Source organism: Microtus pennsylvanicus, chromosome 2, assembly GCF_037038515.1.
Source record: "Microtus pennsylvanicus isolate mMicPen1 chromosome 2, mMicPen1.hap1, whole genome shotgun sequence".
NCBI classification, from domain to species: Eukaryota; Metazoa; Chordata; class Mammalia; order Rodentia; family Cricetidae; genus Microtus; species Microtus pennsylvanicus.
Genome location: NC_134580.1, coordinates 29707188 through 29726979, shown reverse-complemented (window position 1 = coordinate 29726979; position 19792 = coordinate 29707188). Strand labels below are relative to the sequence as shown.

The window sequence follows — 19792 nt, the reverse complement described above, 5'->3', positions numbered from 1 at the left end:
GTTAAGAGTGTGTATACTCTTGCCGTCTCCAGCCTCTGACTCCAGCTCCAGGAGATCCAACACCATCTTCTGGGCTCCGTGGGGCAACTGCACTCGTGCACACACACTCACACACGTGTACATAATTCAAAACAAAACAAGCCAGGCATGATGCACTCGGAAGGCAGAGGCCAACCTAGTCTATAGAGCAAGTTCCAGGTCAGCCAGTGTTGCATAGTGAAACTGTCTCAGAGAAGAAAGGAAAGGAAAAGAGAGATATTTTTAAAAGACTCTAGCCCCATACACAGCACAGAAACATTCACATGGTAACTGCTCAGTAAGACTTTTTTTAATATTTAATTTAACTTTATTTTATGTGCATTGGTGTTTTGCCTGCATGTATGTCTGCGTGCAGGTGTCAGATCTTGGAGTTACAGACTATTGGGAGCTGCCATGTGGGTGCTAGGAATTGCACCCAGGTCCTCTGGAAGAGCAGCCAGGACTCTTAACCACGGAACCATCTCTCCAGCTTCCAGAAAGTCTTTCTTAAAAGAATGCTGTGACCCAGTCCCCTCCTCCTTCACAGGCATCGGGCCACTAAGACAAACACACTCAGTGCTACTCTGGACTTACTTTCCCTTTCCCGGCATGAGGCTCCAACTGGGCTACTTCACCACAGGGACACAGGCACACTCTCACTTCCACGTGGCCTGTGCACACTGCCAGGCTTGGTGCTTCCCCCAGCTCTTTAGCTCGCCAGGATCGCCCTCCAGGTATAGCTCAGATCTCCAACTCACTCTGAAGCCCCCACATCATCAAGCCCATCTACGCTCACCCCCCCAACACAATGCTGAAGACAGGCAATCCAGTTCTCCAGTGAGACGATATTTTAATGAGATTAACATAGATATTCTTAGAGAAATAGAATGTCAAATGTCAATTTGTGATTAATTTGATAATTTACTTTTGTAGATATTTAAAATTACATATTACTATTATGAAAAATATTTAAGAGATAATATTAAGTTTTAAAAGCAAAGTGGAGAAAACTGTGATTTGCTCCATCTTACCAAAGAAAAGGGAGCTGGAACATAAACGCCTGGCTAGACTTTAGAGCACAGGGCTGGAGAGAGCTCCACCAGCCGCCACATGACCTGCACACACAGGGCAGGTGTTCACAGACACAGACACACATGAATAAAAATACATCTCTTCCAAAGGGAATTCTCAAAATAAAAAACCAAACAAGCAGATGTGAAATTGGTGGTGTGGCTATTTCAGAAGAATGATTCTAAGTCAGAGCGCATAGAGCTGGAACGCGGCCGGCTGGGGCTGGCATTCCAACTCCAGATCAGTTCCTGGCAAAACAGAAGACAAAGAGAAACCAGGACAAAGTAGCCAATTGCCCAAGCAGTACACATTCCCAAGAACAGACAGACAGACAACTGCAGCAAAGATCATAAACTGCTTTTTCTCTTTTTTGGCTTTTGAGAACAAGTCTTTCTCTGTAGCCCTGGCTGCCCTCCAACGGGCTGTCTTGCTTCAGCCACCCTGAGAGCGGGATTAGTGTGAGCCACTGCGTGGAGCCCCCTGAGCGGCCTGCAGTCAGCACGCCCTTGGTGGCAGCACTCACACTGGGCATCGGCATCTGAGGGCACAGTGTGCTGTGCGGTGACTGTGTGAACTGTGTCATCCCCAGGGTGGCTGAGAGGAAGGACTCTCAAAGGGTTCGCAATGAGACATGAGAGCAGAGACAGAAGGTAAATAAAAAGGCTACGTCTTTCTCACGTGGAAGGTGTCAGTGAAAACATACGACACATCCTTTGTCCATAAATAGCTTTAAATTAGTAGATATTTTTAACCTCTGTCCTTTCAAAGGCCTATAACACATGATCAACCGTAGCTGGAAGTATCATCGGCACCAAGATTATGACCTCTGAAAATATCATTCTCTACTTAAAGAAATCAGAGTTTCTTGAAAAAAAAAAAAAACAAAACAAAACAGCTGATAGAAGGGCATAGTGGCGTCCACCTTCAAACCCAGCACTTCAGAAGCAGGAGCAGGAATATCTGTGACTATTACAGGCCAGCCTGGCCCACACAGTAAGACCCTCTCAAAACAAAACAAAAATTGGCTGGCTACAGGTCTGGAACGTGTTTGAACCCTTCCCTTTTATCAGACAGTAAGACAGCAAGAGCAGCAGACACACGGCCACGGGCACCAGCAGCCGCCAACCACAAGTAACCTGCCCTTCAGTATGGACCGGATTTCAGTAGGCCACACAGAACAAATATGCTAAGATCCGTGAGTCTGCGCACTGTAACTTCTAACAAGAAGCATTGTCTGGCCTGTGCAGGACCATGGGTTCAACACACAGACACACACACACGCACACGCACGCACACACACGCAGACACACACACGCACACACACACACACATGCACACACTTTCACACACACACACGCACACATACACACACACACACACACACACACACACACACGCACACACACACACTTGAACTGATCAGCCTTCTTTGAAGGACAGTGCTATCAAGGCAACTCTTCACTTGGGAAGGTGACAGTTTGTCTAGGCTCTCTTCCACGTGTACCAGAGCAGATGAGAGAGGCTTTTCATTACAGAATAAATGAAAAATATCTTTTAAAAATTCCCAAACACCACTTGAAAACCGCTCGCGGACTGCACAGGCCTTCAGTGGCTGCCAGCGTGGCAACGAGAGACAATGAGCTAGTGGGGACTGCGGTATAAATCGTCCCTGAGTCTGATAAGCATCTAAACCCAAATACGAATTCACCGAGAATCCAGGGTTCTCACAGGGTTTCACAGAAAACACCACCATGGAATACAGTCAGCAACACTGCACTCCGTCCACTCAGCCGGGTGCCATCAGCACAGCGCCATTAGCACTGGGATCGCCGGCTCTTACACCATTTTCTGCTACAGAAAATTCAAGCAGGTTAAACAATAAGCCTATTAGATTTTTATTCAAACCATTAGCTGTTTCTTTTTAAAAAAAAATTGTGCAGGGCCAACAAGATGGCTCAGCAGGTAAAGGCCCTCACCACCAAGCCTGACAACCTGAGCTCAATCCTTGAGACAGGACCCGCACGATGGAAAGAAAACTGACTCCCCCACGTTGTCTTCTGACCTCTACATGGGCGCCATTGCATGTGCATGTGTGCACAAGCATACAAAACAAGTAGATAAAAAACGTAATTTTAAAATATGTCTAGAAGCCAGGCGGTGGTGGCGCACACCTTTGATCCTAGCACTTGGGAAGCTGAGGCAAGGATCAATGGGTTCCACACCAGCCTGGGCTATGCAGTACACAGCCAGACCCTGTTCAAAAGCAAGGTCTGCACAGCTATTGGGATTGCCAAGAATCTAGGACACTAGTAACAACAGACCTCCCTCTTTGCTGTTGGGGAAAAACACAATTCTGCAGCCACACTAGAAGACAGTTTCTTCCAAAAACAAATTCTTACTTTATAAATCAGTGTTGATAGTTACCACCCAAGACTTTATTATTATTATTATTATTACTACTACTACTATTATTATCATTATTTTGGCGGTAGTGGAGCACACCTTTAATCCCAGTACTCCGGAGACAGAGGCAGGCAGATCTCTGTGAGTTCAAGGCCAGTCTGGTCTATAGAGCTAGTTCCAGGACAGCCAGGACTATTACACAGGGAAACCCAGTTATAAAAAGTTTTAAATCAACACAAAAACCTGAACATAGAAGCATGCAGAAGTTTTATTCATAATTGCTAAAATTTAGAAGCAACCAAGATGTGCATCTTGGTGAACAGATAAACTGTGGTCCATCTAGACAATGGAGTAGTGTGGGCATGAAAAAGAAATGAACTATTAAGTCATAAGAAGATAATGCCTTAAATGCATTTTATTAAGTGAAAGAAGCCAATTCAAGAGGCCATGAGACCTGGAGACACAGGACGGTGGCAAAGAGCTGGCCTGGCATGAGGCCCTGTGCTCCATCTCTAGCACTGCACAGAGAGGAGAAAAGAAAACTGGGAAAGAATTATTAACTCTCCATAAACTTTTAACCCAGTGTGGTAGCACACTCCTGTAACCTCAGAACTCAGGAAGCCGAGGCAGGACAATCACTAGTTCTAGGGAAGTTGGGTTTGGGGTGTTTTGTTGTTGCTTTTAAGAAAGAGAGAGAGAGAGAGAAAAGAAAAGAAAAAGGAAAGGAAGAAAATTCCATGTACTGAATAATTCCAGCCCTGTGATATTCAGGAAAAGACAAAGCTATGGAAACAATAAAAAAGAAGAATGTAGGGACTGGAGAGATGGCTCAGAGGTTAAGAGCACTGACTGCTCTTCCAGAGGTCCTGAGTTCAATCCCAGAAACCAAATGGTGGCTCACAGCCATCTATAATGAGATCTGGTGCCCTCTTCTGGCATGCAAGCATACATGGAGGGAATGTTGTATACATAATAAATAAATAAATCTATCTTTAAAAAAAATGAAGAAGAATGTACTGGTTGTGATGGTGCATATCTTTAATCGCAGCACTCAGGAGGGCAGAGGCAGACAGGTCTCTGTTTGTTTGTTTGTGTTTTACTTTTTTTATTAAGCTATACCTTTTTCTCTGCTCTACTCCTTTCCATCCCCTCCCTTCTACCCTCGCCCATGACCCCCACACTACCAATGTACTCAGGAGATCTTGTAGTTTCTACTTCCCATGTAGATTAGATCCATGTAAGTCTCTTTTAGGGTCATCATTGTTCTCTAGGTTCTCTGGGGTTGTGAATTTTAGGCTGGTTTTTCTTTGCTTTATGTCTAAAAGCCACTTATGAGTGAGTACATTTTATATTTGTGTTTCTGGGTCTGAGTTACCTCACTCAATATGTTTTTTTCTAGATCTATCCATTTGAACTGTGAGTTCAAGGCCAGCCTGGCCTACAGAGTGAGTTCCAGAACAGCCAAGGCTACAGGGAGAAACCTTGCCTGGAAACCTTCCTTCCCCCTGACCAAAAAAGAAGAGCTGGGGGGAGAAGCTAAAAGGTCACACACAGAGCATTTGGGGGAACGGGAATGAGTCTGTATGGTCTAAGCATGGGGGGCCCATGTCATCAAACATCGAAGCCTACAGAATGTCCTGCACTAAGGCATCACCCTAGTGCAAGCTACGGACTTAGCACAAAAAGCTGCTCTGCTGGGGAAGTGGATAATAAAAGAGGGCAGGCAGGGGGTGGGACAGGGACCAAAGAGAATGTTCTGTGCCCTCTGCAGTGTACTGTGAAAATAAAGCTGTTTGCTGCAAAGTCTCTAAAATCAGAACAAAAATGGGACATATGGGCCAAGTGCCAATGCGAATGGTGACGAGGCCACTCGTGGTAAGCGAAGACTGCTCCCCTTTGGACCACGGGCTGGTGTGGTGCAGGCCTTACAGTGTAGAGACACACCGAAGAATTATCAGATGAAGCTAATGTTTCAGAGCCAAGCACGATGTTCACACTTGTAATCTAGATGAGGCAAACAGATGGCCATGAGTTCAAAGCCAGCCTGGACTCTATAGTGAGAACCAGGTCTGGGAGGCTACACAGAAAGACCCTGGAGAGGGGTGGCAGGAAGAGGAGGAAGGAAAAAGACTGAAATTGGCCTATATAGTATTTCTTTTTTTTCGACATAGGGTTTCTCTGCTTAACAGCCCTAGCTGTCCTGTAACTCGCTCTATAAACCACGCTGGCCTCAGACTCACAGAGATCCACCTGCCTCTGCCTCCCCAGTGCAGGGATTAATGGCGTGCCCACTGTGGCTCGGTTAATCTTCAGATACACCTTTTAACCTCCGCACCTCCCTCAGCCCCATATGATGAACACCATTTCCAGCGCACAGCAGCTCTACTTGCAGAGAAGCTGCAGAGTCCACAGTCTTCCCTGCAGAATCATTTTCTGTTCTTTTTCGTGTGCACGAGGGGCTAGGAACCACGTTTTAGTGGAAAACAACTGACTTTACTCACATGCGCTCTGCTTACCTAGCTTATCTTTCAGGTCCTGAGTTTCCCCTCCCTCCTGCTCTCCCTCCCTTCTTGCCTTCTTGATTTGTTTTTTAAGACAGGGTCTCAGTATGTAGCCCTGGTTAGCCTGGAATTCAGAAATCTACCTGCCTCTGCTGGGCTTAAAGGCATGTACCACCAACTCAGCATGGAAACACACTGTCATCCGTGAGTGTCCCCTAGAGCCCAGCACAGTGGCCTACACTGAACCCGGCATGCGTCCCTGTTAGCTCCAGGACAGGTGTCACTTCCTGACCAGGACAATGCCAGCACGTGACAAGTAACTTCAAATGAGCAACATTAGTTTCTGAACTCGTGGTGTGTGTGTGTGTGTGTGTGTGTGTGTGTGTGGTTTCTCTGTGAAGCTTTGGAGCCTGTCCTGGAACTTGCTCTGTAGATCAGGCTGGCCTTGAATTAACAAGAGTTCCACCTGCCTCTGCTTCCCAAGTTCTGGGATTAAAGATGTGCGCCACTACCACCTGGCCTACTTTCTGAACTCTTTATGTTATCATATAGTCTCTTGAAGCCAGGTATAATTCTATATGGAGGTAATTATTAATATTGACTACCAAGTTACTATCCAGCTAGAGCTAGTCTCCAAGCTGATATTTAAATATCCAGCATCACTTATAATAGTTGGTACCATCTCAGCAGACAGCTGGCATAGCACAGAACAAGGTGCCAATATGGAGGAGGAAGAGAGGTAAAACTTATAGATTTCTCTAAGACTATAAATCAACAGAGGTGGGAGGGAGGGAAGGAAAGGGATAACTGATACAAATACATTATAATCTCAAAGAATAAAATTAATTATAACAATTTAAAAAACACATCTTCAACATTATATATGTATATATACATATCTATATGTGTGTTATGTGTATGTATGTATGTGTGTATGTCGTTGTGTATGGAGAGAGAGAGTAAAGTCAACTACTGGAAAACTTCAAGCTTTCTTATCTTGATTATCCAGAGCTGAGCTCACTGACAGATGTTCGTCCTCTTTGTCCGCCAGAGGAGCAGTCACTATCCACATCCATTAGCAGCTGGAACACTGAAAAGGCCACACTGGAATATGAACGTGCGTCCTGGCTCACATAAAGTCATGTTTAAAAAATAAAAGAAAAAATAATTATAATTATAACTAATTCACAGAAATTTAAACAGAATGGCTATCTGATTATATTCCTTTATTTATAATTTGTTGTTGAGACAGGGTCTCTCTATGTAACCCTGGATGTCCTGGAACTTGCTATGTAGACCAGACTGGCTTTGAGCTCACAGATATCTGCCTGCTCTCAGGTACTTTTTAAGGTATGGTAATTGTTTGGAAGTTCCATCCCAAGACCCCTCTCTTGGGAGTTGTCTCAGCCCAGACTCCAGCTCCAAGAAAGACCACCAAAAGATGAGCCTCCCCAGAGATGCTCAAGACCACACCCACAGGGTATTTAAACTGCCCCACAGACAACAAACAGTGGTTTTCTGGTCTTCCTTCCTGTCTCCTCTCTGGGGGCTGGAATGTCACCTGGGAGCGCAGGGATCCATTAAACCCGGGCTTTCTCTAATTCGGTTTGCTCTGACTTAGACTATTGCAGCAGCAGAGAGGCTAATCAGGCTGCAAAACCTTTTCAGTTAGTAATCCTGTGATGTGGCCTCAATACATTTTAAAAAACGCCCTTCAGCTGGGATTTGGAGCCTGGAGAGAGACAGAGAAGAAACAAGATGTGTGTTCATTCTTAATGCCAAGTCATGGGCACAGGGTGATTCACTATGCGAATGTTTCTCCTTTGATAGACATTTGAAATGTTCCCCAAATTTCAAGCATATGCCAAAATTGTCTGAAATTGTTAAGTTTAAAAGAAAAGAAAGACTGGGCCTCCTGGTCTATGCCTGCTGCAGGGGCCACCCAGGCCGGTTGTATTTGCCTCTGCCACCATCACTGTCCACAGAAAGCAAGATTTACCAATGTGGAGTCCATGAATTTCTAGAATACCTGTGGATGCTTCAGAGGAGGGGGTGGTATGTGTGCATGTACGTTTGGTGGTGTCGGGGCTGCCCACGACTTTTACCAGAGTCTCAGAGGGCCTTGTGACTCAAGAACGATTATATTCACAGGAAACACATTAAACACGCTTAAGAGAAAAGGAGAGGGAGGGCAGGAGGGAGGGAAGTAGTGAATTGGAAAAACAACATGTAAAGTAATCCTCTTTTTATATTTTCTCTGAGTGGCTCATGAATTATGCCTCCTATTAAGCCTAAATTGGACGGTCCCAGGGATTAGTTAGAGCTGAGGTGGCTAATTCAACTAAAGCTTTGACACTGGGATGCTGGAGAGTCAGTTGCTAAGCACTTGCTGTTCATATAGAGAACCAGAGTTTGCTTCCCAGCACCCAAATCAGGCAGCTTTCAATCAACCACAATAACTCCAGCTCCAGGGGATCTGACACCCTCTTCTGGCCTCCACAGGCATGTGTGCTCGCAAGCGGCTATGTGCGCAAGCACACACACATACACAGAGACAAATACACATGTACACATAAACAAAAATGATAATAAACTTTTTAAATTAAATCATTGATATTGCATGGCATGTCTTGAGAGATAAAGTGCTGTTTATAATCCTTAAAAAATTGTCTTTTCCAGGAGAAAGCTCCCCAAACTAGTTATCCAACACTGAGAGGTCAGCTCTGAGAGCACATACATACAGCCGACATGTGGAACAAACAGGCTGTATTTATACACTGTGTGTGTTGTGTGTGTGTTCGCGTGCACGTGTGTGTGTGAACAATTAAAGAAAAACAGACTATGATGTGAGAAAGAGAGCAAGAGGGTGAATGAGAAGGGTTGGAGAGAGGAAAGGAAAGGGAGCTGTGACATGACTATATTATAATTAAAAACATAAAAATTATTACTAAAGAAAATGAATGAAGCAGGACACCGTGACACATCTTTAATCCCAGCACGCAGGAGGCACAGACAGGTGATCTCTAAGTTCAAGATCAACCTGGTCTACAAACTGAGTTCCAGGACAGTCATGGCTACAGAGTGAGACCCGGTCTCAAGAAAAAAATGAGTCTGGTTTTGGTAAATCAAAGCCTTGCTTTCAGTAATGAACAAAGAAAAAGACAAAAACAGGGCTAATTATTATTACATAATGCCCTAACTCCTAGACACAGCCAAGAAGCTGCAGGGAGAATGAAGGTTGTGGGCACAGGCCACGTAGAACCCCTTCTAGACACACTGACCCTGCTGGCTATTCTGGACTTGTGCCCAAATGAACTCCATCCCTCTTCTGGTACGAGCATCCCAACTTTATCTCAAACACCTCTTCCATCCCCACTCCACCCCATGGAGCCAATGTTTTCAGTCTTCAGCTGCGGCACTCACCCCAACCATCATTCGCACCCAGAACAACATCAAGAAAGCTTTTGCTGAGTGCTGCAGTGAGCTCCAGGTCCCCCAGGCGAGCACTCCGCACAGAGGACATCCTCAGCCCTACCTCCTGGGTTTCTAGTCAACCAAAGAACAGGAACTAATTTCAACAAAAGGCTTACTTACGCCTACCAGTTTTGCTACAGATATCACATACTTAATCTTCACAAGGTCCTAAATCAAGACAAAGTAAGATCTCACAGGAGCCGAGAGGGGTTACAAGGTTCAAGTTTGTTATTAATTATGTATTGATAGTGCCCAAAGCAAAGGAAGTGGCCAATTTTGAGTGTTCCAGAAAACTAATCATGGATTCATACCCACAGTGAGACCAGCTTGAGATTCACATCGTCTTCCCAAGCCGTCAATGCTCCAGGACCTCACATACCCAAGAGTCCTTTTGCTCAGCAGCTCTCAGCCATTTCCGGCCCCTGGTCCATCTGCCTCTTCACCTGGATTCTGGCCCTCAGTGGAAGCCTGGCCGCTGAGCCTGACCCAGCTCTCTACTTTTCTTGCACATGTCCAACTTTGGCTTAGAACAAAAGAAGCCAAAGAGGAGATCTTTTTGGTGGCTTTCTGAAACAAAGAGCCGTGCAGTTCTCAAGCGTGAACTCTGTGGATGACAGCCATGTGCCAGCCTCACGTTGAAAGGTTGGACATGCCTGAGTGCCTTCACTAACTTCCTCACTGTCTACAAACACTGGTCCACAAGGCCTGTGGCAGGAGTCGTGAGCCATGAGCTTTCCTGTCCCTCGCACCCTCCAGCAGTTTGCTGGGAAAAAAGACTCCACAGTGGCTCTGCCATTCTTCCCTTGAACCCCACTTAGTCGCTCCTAATTAGCACAGACTTGGAGAATAATGGCTCTTGGAGAGATGCCCATCTGATCCCCAGTGATCTGAGAGTTTGTGACTTTACCTGGCAAAAGAGAATTAAGACTACAGCTAAAGGTCACATCACTGACTGACCTTCCAGGAAGTCTGTTGGAAATTATGTAAACTCCAGAGTAACTTCCTGTAATCTAAAGCATTGTAAAGCCAGGTGTGGTTGTACTCCAGCACGTGGGAGACTGAACTAGAAAGAGCACAAGTTCAAGGCTAGCCTGGTCTACACAGTGAATTCCAGGCCAGCCTGATATACAGTGAATTCTAGGCCAGACTTGGCTACACGGGGAGATCCTTTCTTTTTAAGGTTGTTGCAATGGTTTGTTAGATACACTGGTTGCTTTTGCCAAGGACTTGGGTTTAGTTCTCAGCACCCACATAATTGTTCATAACCACCTGTAACTACAGTTCCAGGGAATTCAATGCCTTCTTCTGGCCTCTGGGGTAACTGTACATACATGAAGCATCCACATGCATGCAAGGAAAACTCTCAGTCATGTAAATATTTTCCAAAATTCATCCACAAACAAAAGATGCAGAGAAGTAGAATCAGAGAGGAAGATTTGAGGGAAAATTTTTGGCCTTTAAGACGTGATTTCTGGCCCCGAGGCAGGAAGAAGAGAAGGGGAAACCAAGAGGCAAAGAACATGGGCTAGTCTTAATCTAACAGGATGGGAAGGGACAAAGAGACTCTGTCCTGAGGCTTCCGGAACCACAGCCCTGGCAACAGCTTATGCTTACAAGCAAAGGCATCAGACTCCCACTGCAGAACTGTTCCCATGTAGACATAGGTAGTTTGAGATACTCTGCCTCTGGTAACGTCACGGAGGCAGTAAGAGGCTAGTGCAGTGTGTGTATTTGGACTCCCTAATGACCCGACCACAGCTAGCGTGAACTTGTTCTTACCTTATGGGAAATGACCAAGGCTCCTAAGGTGTGCTGCTGTAACCTAGCAGCGCATTTAGAGGCGACTTGCTGCTTTTCCTGTGTTGATGGCTACGGGCCCTGGTTACCTTACCAGGGCAAACGGCACTGAGATGGGTATCTAAGGCTCCTAGGAAGGAAACGTGCAGCCTGAGCTGCCCCGTTTGCTGCCCATGGCCCTGCTTGGCCCGCAGCTCTGCTACAAAGCTTCCCAGCAGAGCTGGCAGGGCATGGCAGAGGGTACCCACAGGTTCTCACGCCACCCCACCTGCTAGGAGAGGACGGGGGTCGGCTTGTTATTCTGCAATGAGGTGACAGGGCAAACTCCATCCAGGATTGGCACTTTTGTTCAGTAGTGTTGAGCAAATTCTTATCATCTGCTTACCACAAACCGACCATGACCCTTGGGATGCCAATCTGCTCTCCCTGGAGCCGCTCGTTCATTTGTTCAGCAAACAGGTACTGTGTTGCTGTGCCAAAGTCAATGAACACTAGAAGCCACAGCTCCTTTGGGAACTCTTGTCCTGCGTGGTTGTTCCCAGTCTACCGTAAGAGATAGGGGCATGCTCTTCCAGCCGGCTGTACGCCTCAGCCATCGCCCACACGCCAGGGTTTGGCACCGTCTCCTGGCTGTTTGTTTAGCCAGAGTCTCACACAGCCCAGGCTGGCCTTGAACTATCTATGTAGCCAACATCCATTGTGAACTTTTTTCTAGATTTATGTGTATGAGTGCTTTACCTGCTCGTACATGTGTGTGCACTACTTTGTGCCCAGTTTCAGAAGAAGGCATCAGAGCCCCTGGAACTGGAGTTATGGTTACGAGCCACCATGTGAGTGCTGGGAATTGAACTAGGGTACTCTGCAAGAGCAACAAGTGTTTTTAACTGTTGATTCATCTTTTTTCAAGTATTACACCGTGTGTGTGTCTGTGTGTGTGTGTGCACGTATGTATAGTGTATGCAGGCATGTGCTGCCATGGTGTACCTATCAAGGTCAGAGGACAACTCTGTCAAGTCTGTCTTTTCCTACCTTTATGCAGGTCTCACAGTTCAAACTCAAGTGGTCATACTTGTCCAGAAGTGCTCTGTCCATTGTTCCATCTCCCTGGCTTTGACCTTGAACTAATTCTCCTGCTTCTACATTCCCAGTGCGGGGATCACAGCCATTTGCTCCCATGTCTGTCTCCGGGGTTTGGAGTTGGTACAACTGTTCTGGCACTGGTGCACAGAAAAGCCAGGCTTCTTTGCTTTCCTTGTCACTATTTCCACGCTCCCTCGACGTCCCGTCGATGCCCTTCTGTTCAGTGTCTCCACGCTTCCTGAATGTCCCACCGATGTCCTCTGTCCACTGCCTACATGCTCCCTGGACGTCCCATTGATGCCCTCTGTCCACTGTCCCCACACTCCCTGGACGTCCAGTGATGCCCAGCACTACCTTACCTGGACGCCGTGATGCCCAACCTCCCAGTCCTTCCAGCGCTTCCTTCTGGTCAATTCTGAAAGTGCTGTTCAGCAGAACTGAGAGGCTGTCGGGTGTTCTAGCACAAAGTAGGGCTTTCCCTAAGCTGTCTGGTTGCTTTCTATTACTCCCAACTTGTAAGGACTTGTCAGTAACACCTCAGAGAGCTTAGCAAGGTGGATGATGCAGGCCACGTTGACACAGCCTGCATCATGCCAGCAGCCTCGGGCTGGCCTCCCTCACTCCAGCCGGCTGTACTCCAGTGCATTCCTTGTGTGCCTTTCCAAGCTCTTCTGGTGCTCACTCAGGGCCAGGCGCTGCTCCAGATGGCAAGACAAACAGCTGTGGTAACGCACAGTAGTTGAGGGCACAGCCTTTGGAGAGCAGCGGCTCTGCCCTTTCTGGAAGTCCCTTCACCTCACTGCATCTCCATTTCTTTGTTTACGCAGTGGGACCAATACAGGTGCATATTCTCAGGATGACAGGAAGATAACGGGGATGTGAGGGTGGGCAGTGCAGCCACAGAGTGCTTGCCGGGCATGTGTGAGGCTCGGGTGCAATCCTCAGCGCTGTCACTAAAGAAAGGGGAACACGTGGAGAGCAGCCAGCATGGTGCCCGGCACATAGAAAGCATTCCCTGCTCACACAGCAACAAAGGGAAGATCGGGCAAGTGGCAGGAGCAGAGTGGACACATGGGAGTGCTTGGCGGGGGCAGTGGGCAGAGGAGACCGAGTGGCAAATCCTGGTGGAGCTCCATGGAACCAGCTCTGAAGGCCAGAATGGAAATTCCTCAGAGAAGAGACGGGAAAGTTGCTGCAGCTCGCTAACCTGAGCAAAGGTACCAAAGAACGAGGAGCTTATGAGTGTGCCACTAACAGCCATCTGCTGCTCCGTGCAAATCCTGTTAGTAGACCACGAGCTCCTAAGAGAAAGACTTCAGCCTCCCGAGCCTTCCCCTCCAGCAGCCAAGCACTAACTGGACACTGTTAGTAGACCACGAGCTCCTAAGAGAAAGACTTCAGCCTCCCGAGCCTTCCCCTCCAGCAGCCAAGCACTAACTGGACACTGGGCGATGTATGAGACAGGGTCACCAGCGCACCCTGCCCTCCTGAAACTTCCTCAAGAAGACAGCAGGACATCAAAACAAGAAGACTCATACACAGTGTGCTAGGGAGGAACACAAGAGCATCCTACGGAGCAGTGTGACTCAGGGTGGAGGTCAGGGGAAGCTATTCTTCGGGAGATGCAAATGAGTCATGAGGACACCGAGCTGGAAGAGTGTCCTAGAAAGAGGCCACATTCCCGAGCTGTGAGGGAGCTGGTCATACTAAAGAAACACAAAGCAAGCCAGAGTTGGAGTGCGCGGTGAGAGAGAAGGGCGTTCCCGGCACAATGGGCAAGGCTGCAGTCATGTCCAACCTTGGTAAGCCACCGCAGAGTTAGGGTTTTATTCTAAAATTCACTAGGAAGCCGCTGGCAGGGGTCAAGTGAGGACATGATCTGGCTGGCATTTCTAAACCCCGCTGGCTACACGGTGGAGCCGGCTGTGAAGAGAATCAAAGGGAAAAGCCGGAGTCCACCAGAGAAAACTCTAGTCTTGGGATGGGGGATGAGATGTCTGGAAGCTCTCTGCTTCCATCGAGTCACACAATCTACTCTCTTTGCAAGGTCCAGCTCTCTCAGGTGGGCACACAGGGGGCTTGGTCACTAAGGTCACTGCCCATTGGTTGACTATGTCTCCTCCAGGCCATTCCCACTTCCTTTCCTCTTTAAGTCCCCATTCTCCTCACCTTCCGAAATCTCAAGTTCCTGTGTCTAATGCCTGACTTCAGGAGCACCTGCTGGTCCCTCCCTTTTCTCTCTCCACTCCGTGACCCACAATAATAGTAGCTCAATGTAAAGAACATATGTATTGTCTGTTCAGAAACCCAAACCACCGACCATCAGCAGAAACCTAAGGGTGCCTATGTACTGGCCATAACCCGCACACATTCCGCTTGTTAGGCACAGGGTCTGCTCACATCCGAGCTTGATCGCCCACAGAAGCCAGAGAAATCTTTCAACAGAGGAAATCTGAGCAGGACTAAAGCTCATCATGACTGCTCTTGGTCCTCAGGTAAATATCAGCTTCTTCAGTGGGGGCCAAGGTGTCTAGCTGTTAGGAACCCAGGACACACCCCGCCATTTCCTCCTTGCTCCCTGTGGCTCCACCCTATGTCCTTGCAGAACGCGCCCCCTATCGGCCACAGGACTGTTGTACACCCTCTCCTCTGTTTCCAAGTCTCTGACCTCCCCTTTCCTTCAGCTGAGAGTCATTCTTCAGACCTTTGCCCATTTTCTTCTTAGAAAAATCTCCTATGATGTGCGTCAACGTACACTCACAGGATGGTCTGAGAGGTGTCAAAGCACCTGATTTTATAACAACACAGTTCCTTGTGCAGATCTTCTGAGACAGGGTCTCATTATGGAGTCTATGTGAACCCCAAACATATGATCCTCCTGCTTCAGGCTCCTAGTATTTTGTGTGAAATGAAGATGGGTGACGTACTTGTCTCACAGAATGAAGACCTGGATGCAGACCTCAGCACCCATGGAAGCAGCCAGCATGTGCTCGTCTGTAAGCCCAGCACTGGGGGTGGGGGTGGGGCAAGTGGGTGGGGGAGACAAGCAGATGCCCGGGGCTCACTGGCCGGCTCAAATGGTTCCAGGTTCAGTGCAAGAACATGTTTTCAGTAAATAAAGATAGAGTGATAAAGATACCAGTGATCAAACTCTGGCCACCAAACACACACACACACACACACACACACAAACACAGGCTGGGTATATGGCTCAGAAGCAGGGTGTCTGCCTTTAAGTAAGAAGGCAGTCCATCCCCAGCATTCTCAATGGCAAAACAAACAAAGCTAATTCTCCTCCTTTCCCAGCAGCTGGGAGGAGCAAGACCTTGGCCTCTTTTTGCTTCTGTCTCCCAAACAGAAGCTGACTATAACATGGTATGTCATGAGATCAGATATGGAAAGATTTCCCAAAAATCTCACATCTATTTATTTTGGTGACTGGCAAGCAAATAGTCCTGCCAGGAAAGAAGAGGAGTAGGGAGCGTCACACCCGTGTCGCAACACTCAGGAAGTTTCCCCTGCCTTTCCCAGACCCCACAACCATGTCAACCGGGCATTTGCTTCCAAGACCCACCACCCTTCTGCAACAACATCGTCTTGGTTCCCCTCCCTCCTTCAAATCCTCTTTCCAGGGCAGCAATCACATCTGATCCGGGTTTCACAAGGCGGGTGGGTGAGAATTCAAAAAGCTACTACTCGCTTATTAGGGCTCACACAATAAACCGTGATTCACAGAGTCCTTAAAACAGCCCTGTGAAGTAAACCGTACAAACATTACTATTTCCATTTTAATAGATGGGGAAACTGAGGTTCAAAGAGGCAAGTAGCACGCACAAGGTGAGAAAGCCTATAAGAAACAGACCGGGACTTGAACCCACACACTCTTAATACCTAGTCCAAATGCTTCCTAATATTAACCGACCCTGCGGTTCCACCATCAACTACTTAAGGCTGGTGGTGTCGTTCCTGGCTTCCCTGGTCCATGTGCAATCCCTTCCTCAGAACTTATCGGCTGTCTGGACAGCAGGGCGCCGATACACAAAGCCGGCCACATTCTCAGGGTCTTTGCAAGGCTTCCTCTTAGCCACCGAGGAACCAGAATCAAAACACAAAGACCCGCGAAGGTCCCCGGATACCCTCTCGACCACCTAAGGTAGAGCGAGGCAAGGCCAGAGGCCGGCGTCTGCCGCCAAAGGGGACCCGCGGACAGAGGTCACTGGTCCGGGACACCGGGCTGCAGGCAATGCGGAGGGCTGCGGCGGTGCCGGCGGCTCAGGGTTCCGGCCCAAGGTCACCCTCCCTGGCCACCCTGAGCGCCCCCTGGCTTCCCACGCGCCCCCCCCCCCCCCCGGCTCTCGGGGACACGCCCGGAGCCCCGGCTGGAACGGGAGCCGGGCGGTGGGCACCCGACCCAGACTGAGCCGGGGAGGAGCGGGAGGCGGGGCCCACCTGATAGCTGAGGACTCCGTCCGGCTCGTTGCTCCCGGCGGGCATGGCCGGGCGGAGCCCGGTCTCGCCGGTAGATTCCAGGTTGAGCAGCAGCAGTCCTCGCCCTCTGATCCCGTGGGAGCGGATCGCACATGCGGCGGCCCCAACCCTGAAGCCAACGCTCAACCAGCAACCGGCGCCACCTTCATAGCCACCAGCCGGCGAGGCGCCCGCCACAACCAATCAGAGAGCGGACCGAGCAGCCAATCGGAGCGCGGAGCACGGGTGGACGCTAGCTGGCAGTATCCTGAGCTACCAGGAAGAGGCCAGGAGGGCGCCAGAGAGCCAACCCCTCCCTGGGCCGGTTGCCTTGGAAACCGCCTCCCTCTCTCCCTCAGGGTGGGCTGGGGGTTCTGGGCTCAGAGGTCCTTTCAACTGCCTGCTAGGAAGGAAAACCACTGCTTCTGTTTGCATTGCACCGACTCTGGGAAAGTGCTGGGTTTAGCTATTCGGATTTTCTTCCTCGGATGATGGATTTTTAAATTAGGAGAAAATCCCTCTCAGAAACAAAGATGGCAGGAGGAAGCAATGATGAGAAGAGGGGCTTCTTAATTGGCTTATTAACTCCAGATTGAAGAGCATTAAAGAGCGCAGACAGACAGCAGGCAGCCCCCTCCACATGCTGAGACTTAGGTCTACCTGCCTCTAAGCCTGACAGCAGACAGTGGAGTTTGAACTGAGGATAATTTCAACTCGTCCTTAAAAAATAAGAACATAAATAACAAAAAAGGATAAGAAAAAAAGCTCTAAGACAAATTACTATCTAACAGCAGAACTAACAGATCTGAGGCAAGGTTGGAAAATGATGAGTAACACAGTCAATTCCATCTGGTTTTAAAAGAAAGCAAAGTAGTTAATCCTCTGAGCGAGTCTTAAGAGAGAGAAAGGGCCCTTTGTCTCATAGGCACTATCACTTGAGGCTGGAGGTATTCCACACTGTTGGTGGCAAAGCGACCATGCAAATCATTCACAGCCTCTGCCAAAGCTCCAGAAGGGAATATGACAAGTCCAAGTTCTATCCCTGTGGTGGTGCGGGCCTACCGTCCAGTCTGGGAGGCTGAGGCCGCAAGAAGTTCAAGGTCAGTTTAGACTCCTGGTGACACCCTATCTCAAAATAAATGAACAAATAAGTCACAACTTCTGCATACCATCCTTTGTCTGGAACCAGAACTGGAAACAAGACTGAGCCTTGATGTCCCTGGAAAGGGACTATATACCTGGAGAGATGGCTCTGTCTAAGAAGCACTTCCTATGAAAGTTTAAGGATCTGAGGCCCCTGCCCAGAACCTGAGAAAAAAAGCTGGGTTTGGTGGCAATAGCTTGTAACCCCAGAACTGGAGAAGATAGAAACCGTGCGTTCTGGAGTTTGCTGGTCAAACAGTATAGACCAATCTACCAGGAGCTCCATCTATTGAGAGGCTCTGTCTTAACAAATAAGGTGGAAAGAGTTAGAGAGATGGCTCAGCAGCAAGAGAAGCTGTTGCTCTCATAGAGGACCAGGGCTGGTTTCCCATGGTGTCTCACAGCCATCCACAATGGCAGTCCCAGAATCGGTCCACCTCTTCTGGTCTCCTCAGACACCAGAAATGAATGTGGTTCACAGACACACATGCAGGAAAATCAACTGGTGCACATTAAAAAAAATAAGTAAAGAGCTATTGAGACCTAGACCTCTGGCCTCCCCATGTGAGTCACACAGGAATGTGTAAAACACACGCACACACACACACACACACACACACACACCATGCACCTTTATTTCTGATCTTCTATAAAAAGCCCGCTGCCCAGTTTCTCATCTCACAACGATTTGTGCCTCTGTACTCCACACAGCCGCTAAGGATGCTGAGCATCTAGAGGACTGCAAACACATGTGCACTTATCCAATCTACTCATCAATGTATGGAGGTCCAGCAGGACCTTATTATCTGAGTTTCATCAGCAGGACCTACATGAAATAAAAAGAAAACCAGCTCTCGTAAGCTGTCCTCAGGCCTCTACATGCGCAGCATGGCTGGTGTGTGCACACATCTTATTGAGCTGAAATAAAGAGCACCCCAACAGCTCAAGTCTAGAGTGAAGATTAAGCATGGTAGCACGTGCAGAGTAGCCACAACCAGGCCAACACAAAAGTGCTGTCGAAAGGCGCAGTAGAAGTGAGTGTTGCCTTAGAAAATGCTCTTGTCGACTGTGGAGCGCTGGGTACTGAGTGCAGACTTCATTTCCCTGTATAACAAAAAATCAGACCATTAAAGGTTTTAAGGAGCCCCTCTACATACCAGGACCTAGTGATATAAAATGTGTCGTTCATTGCAGTAGCCGTGGCGTCTCTATCCTCTCTGTTTCACTAGTGAGAAAGCAGCATCACAGGAAAACTAAACAACGTCTTGATCAGGCAATCACTAAGCAGGGATTCAATCAGCATTTGTTGATTACAATGGCTTTGCGAGATCTCATGTACCCAGACCTGGTTGTTCGGTGCTGGGGAACCAGCAATGAGAAAAGTTTGCCCCCTTGGGACTTAGGGGTTAGGTTAGGGTTAGTAAGTCAACAAGATCATTCTGTAAGTTATGACAGCCACTGTGAAGGAAACTGCAAGGGTATGTGACAGAAGGAACCTGGTTATGTGACAGGGGACGCATCTCCGTGGAGCTGAGGACAATGAGCCGAGGTGAGCCTGGCTGCTCCTGGAGTTCCAGGAGGATGTGCTGCCCCATCTTGGAAAAGCTGCCAGAGGGTGGGATGGTTGATAGGACAACCCTGAAGCATTAGACTGGCCCTGAACAAAGGTGGTGGCCAAAGGGAGAATGTCCCTGTTACCTCCCCGCCCCATAAGACAGGTCTCACACAGTAAGAGGGGCAGGGCAGGGCAAGGGATCTGATTTCCCTTTAGTTCAGATGTGGAGGCAGTGCCCTGGCCCTTGACTTCAGGGTCCAGAGTCCCATCTTCTGGCCTGTAC

The 19792-nt window shown here is 48.2% G+C and overlaps 1 protein-coding gene across 1 annotated transcript in view; it reads right to left on the bottom strand.

Moving 5' to 3' along the window:
- Nucleotides 1-16989, bottom strand: part of LOC142843389 (electroneutral sodium bicarbonate exchanger 1-like) — a 36020-nt gene extending 19031 nt beyond the window's left edge. The window contains exon 1 of the mRNA XM_075960688.1: nucleotides 16794-16989. Coding sequence (XP_075816803.1) covers nucleotides 16794-16838 — 45 coding nt within the window. The 5' untranslated portion in view covers nucleotides 16839-16989. The remainder of the gene's footprint in view (nucleotides 1-16793) is intronic.
- Between the last annotated feature and the right edge of the window lie 2803 nt (nucleotides 16990-19792).